Source organism: Triticum dicoccoides, chromosome 6A (genome assembly GCF_002162155.2).
Source record: "Triticum dicoccoides isolate Atlit2015 ecotype Zavitan chromosome 6A, WEW_v2.0, whole genome shotgun sequence".
NCBI lineage: Eukaryota > Viridiplantae > Streptophyta > Magnoliopsida > Poales > Poaceae > Triticum > Triticum dicoccoides.
The window spans coordinates 33,043,780-33,047,607 of NC_041390.1; the positions used below are offsets into that span (position 1 = coordinate 33,043,780).

General features: G+C 48.6%; 1 protein-coding gene across 1 annotated transcript in view; it reads right to left on the bottom strand.

Moving 5' to 3' along the window:
- Positions 1-228: 228 nt before the first annotated feature.
- Positions 229-3,828, bottom strand: part of LOC119314475 (protein BTR1-like) — a 4,150-nt gene continuing 550 nt past the window's right edge. The window contains exons 2-8 of the mRNA XM_037589191.1: positions 3,375-3,616; positions 3,127-3,221; positions 2,215-2,387; positions 1,824-1,900; positions 938-1,066; positions 785-843; positions 229-683 (exon numbers count right to left, since the gene is read on the bottom strand). Coding sequence (XP_037445088.1) covers positions 539-683; positions 785-843; positions 938-1,066; positions 1,824-1,900; positions 2,215-2,387; positions 3,127-3,221; positions 3,375-3,616 — 920 coding nt within the window. The 3' untranslated portion in view covers positions 229-538. The remainder of the gene's footprint in view (positions 684-784; positions 844-937; positions 1,067-1,823; positions 1,901-2,214; positions 2,388-3,126; positions 3,222-3,374; positions 3,617-3,828) is intronic.

Below are 3,828 nucleotides of genomic sequence, written 5' to 3' on the forward strand. Positions count from 1 at the left end.
TAGAGCTCTATGGAAGTGGGGAGAAGCCCACAAGGGAAGCGAGGACGGATCAGATCATCCAAGTTTGGCCCTGTTCGGTACCGCTCCGCTCCACAACTCCAGGAGCGGAGTTGGCGGAGCTGCAGTTCAAATCAGAGGAGCTGCGGTTTCGCCGCTCCGCAGATTTTGGGAGCGGGTGATTACCGAACAGGGCCTTTGTGTGCAAGTAAAAACAACTTTGCTTAAGACTTCCACTTCAAAACTCCTCTCCTCTTGGGCTGGATAAATCAAATCCAGAGGAATAATCCGTCCATCCTCTCACTGAAACACAAGGCACGGATACATACACTAGTATCAAACATGGAAGCAACATTGACCAAAACCAAAACTAGCCGTGCAACCATCAGTGATTGCACCATGCCTTCCCCTCCCAACAAATTCTTGCTAATTAACTTCTCCAGCAACACGCAAGGGACCAAAAAACTTGGGACATCTCTTGTTCTACTACCACCAGCAGCAGTAATTCAGTACTATGCTCTGCTCTGCTGTATCACCGCTGCTACTCCACTTCCTTCACAGGCCGCCTGTCGCCACCGCCGCCACCCTGCTGCCGGCGGCGACCTTTGGCGGCGTCCGAGACCCGCTGCACGATCATCGCCTCCGCCGCATCGACCGCCTCCCGTGTCCCGCTGATCACCACCTCCCTGCACCACACACACAGTGCAGGTTAAATGACATGCAGGCGGGCCTGATTTCGCGGGTAAAGAAGACGCAAACACCGGCTGAAACCTGCTGTAGTACCTACCTCTCGTTCGTCCCAGGTATGAACTCCCCCTTCACGATTTTGATCTGCACGCCCGTAACCTGCACTCCGACGCAGAACCATTAGTCCAAACCATAGCCCTGTTGTTTAACTGTTTGTGGTTGCGTTTCGGTGGTGCGGGAGATATGTACGTACCCGTTCGATCTCTTGTATGGTCCTCCCGCCATAGCCGATGATGGCGCCCACGTACTCGTCCGCGACACCCATGGTGAGGGTCCCTTGCACATGGCTGTCGTAGTCAGGCGATCTCACGGGTGTGTCAGGCTGAACGAATTCAATGAGAAGATGGTTCAGGTTTCGCGGCGGAGGCTTATTTGGTACACTGGGCATGAACGGTAGATAATTTGCAACCACTATATATGAAAATAGCGAGAGGTGTTTTATGGTCCCTGGATAATGATGCGAATATGAAGCGAAAAGGGACTTGGGGCTTAATTGGGTGCATGAAACTACGCACACGTTTGCATATGTAAATCAGATTAACAGGTTAGAGTCAAGCCCACAATTTCATTTCAATAATATGCCTGTTGGATTAGGGTGAGTCCTTTGACAAAAATAAAATATATTTCTTCTTTACAAATATAACAGTCAGCACATGCTTTATATTTTTTGAACTTTGAAGCATAAAATATACTAGACAGTAGGAGTGAACCTACGGTATTTTACATGACTATAATAAGAACTTTAATTTTCTGCATTGAAATTATGTACTTTCTTGTCATTTGACAACGATTACCTCTGACAGAAAATCAAGATTCTACTCTAGTGGATGACCAACAAGCATTACGACAGAATAAAAGAAATAGAGAACAAAACCTTTTTTTTTCTCATACTCTTCTAAACTCCCCTCACTTCCTATTAAATTTTAAACACTTGTTATTGTTAGCCAGACATGTACCGAGAAGAGAAGCTTCATTGAACGGACCAACTATACATGAAGAGAAGGCAATCCAATCCAGGTTAAGAGGATATCTTATCACAACATGTACATGTGTATTTCAATTCAGCAACGATGTCTTACCCTGGTGTGGTATCTTTCGACATGCTCATCTTGCCCATCACCGCCATACCGAACACTTGAACTTGGAAAACTAAGGCCTGAGTTTTTGAGAAATGCGATGAGCCAATTAGTTACTGCAAAAGGTGATAGCATACGAGCTAGTAGGTAGCACCTCAGTGCCAGCAAATTGTAATGCTAATCGATTACGTCGGCACGTAAACATAGCAGAAACGATTAGGAAGCGACGCATTGCTCAGGTTCAATCTTACTGCAAGTCTTTGAGCCTGTGGTAGATAGTCCACTAAACTAAAATGCCTCAAGGCAGACAACATGCAACAAATTGGGTAGCAGGCAATGGATAAAACGACAAAAACAGAAATACCAGTGCTAAATGAAAGTTATGCAGACATACTTGCAACGGAGGATGAGTAGCGGACGTCGTCAAGCAACTCGGACAGTATAAGAAATACTGCCTGCAGCTGATTGTCCAAGTGTCCAGTGATCGTAACCAGTCTATCATGGAAACCGTAGCAGATGTCGTGGGGTGAGACCGTGATTCCAGCATTTGACTCCTCAGCTAAGGACCTGGATGATGAACAAAAAGGGGAACAAATATCAGACTTGGAATATCTGAAAAGTAGAATTAAAAGAAGAGGAAATATGATGACGGGTGCTGGTGGAGCCGTGGAGGGCAGGCCCCCAAATAGTAAATGCAAGCTAATGTTCTGAATAGTAAATGGAAGCTAAAACTACTCCCAGATAGTGGAACTGAAGAAGCAGATCTGAAGCTGGAACGTACAGCACGCCTCTGTTTACGTGCGATGACATACACAAACATGGCTTAAAGACAGTAATTAAATAACAGCAGCACTGTTGGAACAGATACAGATAAAAGGGTCACTTGCATTGCAATTTCAGCAATGCCGGCAGACGTATTTTTTCATGACGATTCCAAACAAGGCTCCAAAATATGCAATTCCACAGCGGCCAATCAAATGTACTAGGTAGATATGGAGATGATAGAACAGGTAGTAATGTGCTGCAAACTGTTATGAATTATCCCTCCGAATGCACGAAACTCATGATCACATTTCAGCGACGGCGCCCGAGAAAGGCTCGCCAAACATGTAATTGCGCTGCCGTAAACCAAACATGTGTGTAGGTAGATGTAGAGCAAGAGGGGCACTTGCATTGCACTCTCCTTGGGCCTTGTGTGGTGGAGAGCATATATCATATGGTTCATTGCAAGCAGAGTAAGCGGAGCAAGCAAGCACAGCAATATTGAGCATGAGAACGGGGAGGCAATATAAGTAAGTAATCATACTTGATGACCTCCCCTCCTTTGCCGATGAGCGCGCCGCAGCAGGCGTCGGGCACCACGAGCACCACGGTGGCCTCAGCGTCAATCACCTGGTCGCCCTGCAAGCAGAGCAGAGCAGAGGATCAGTCCATCAATCAACAGGAGAAGATGAAACTGCTCTGAACCAATTCAGTCGACTGAATGTAACTCTGAAGAAATGTTTTACAGGGAGGCAGAGGGAGATGGCCCTGAATCTGAATGTCTGTTTATACCAGGTAGAAGAGCTTCTCGAGGACGAGCTCTGCGGCGTCCATGACGGTGCGGAAGAGGCCGGAGACGAGGACGACCCTGCGGTCCGTGCCGGGGAGGGGCCGGCCTCGCCCGGAGAGCTTGATGTGGGCCCCGGAGCGGGCCTCCATAGCGTGGATGTCGGAGCCGGCCTTGCCGATGATGCAGCCCGCGTCGGCGTCCGAGACCAGGATCCTCGCGTGCGTCCGCCTCTCCCACATCGCATCTGCGGCATAGATAGATGGATGGATTGGAGAGTGGAATTAATAATTTGAATTAAAACCCTCGCAGAACCCTCGTCTCGTGCACGGAGCGGAGGGGGGAATGCGAGATCGGCGGCGGGCTGCGCGCGTGCGGCTGCTCCCGTCGTCCGCGAGAGGAGAGATGAGAGAGGCGGGTCGTCGGAGCAGCGGATCGTTGTCTCGGCGCGGTGGCCTT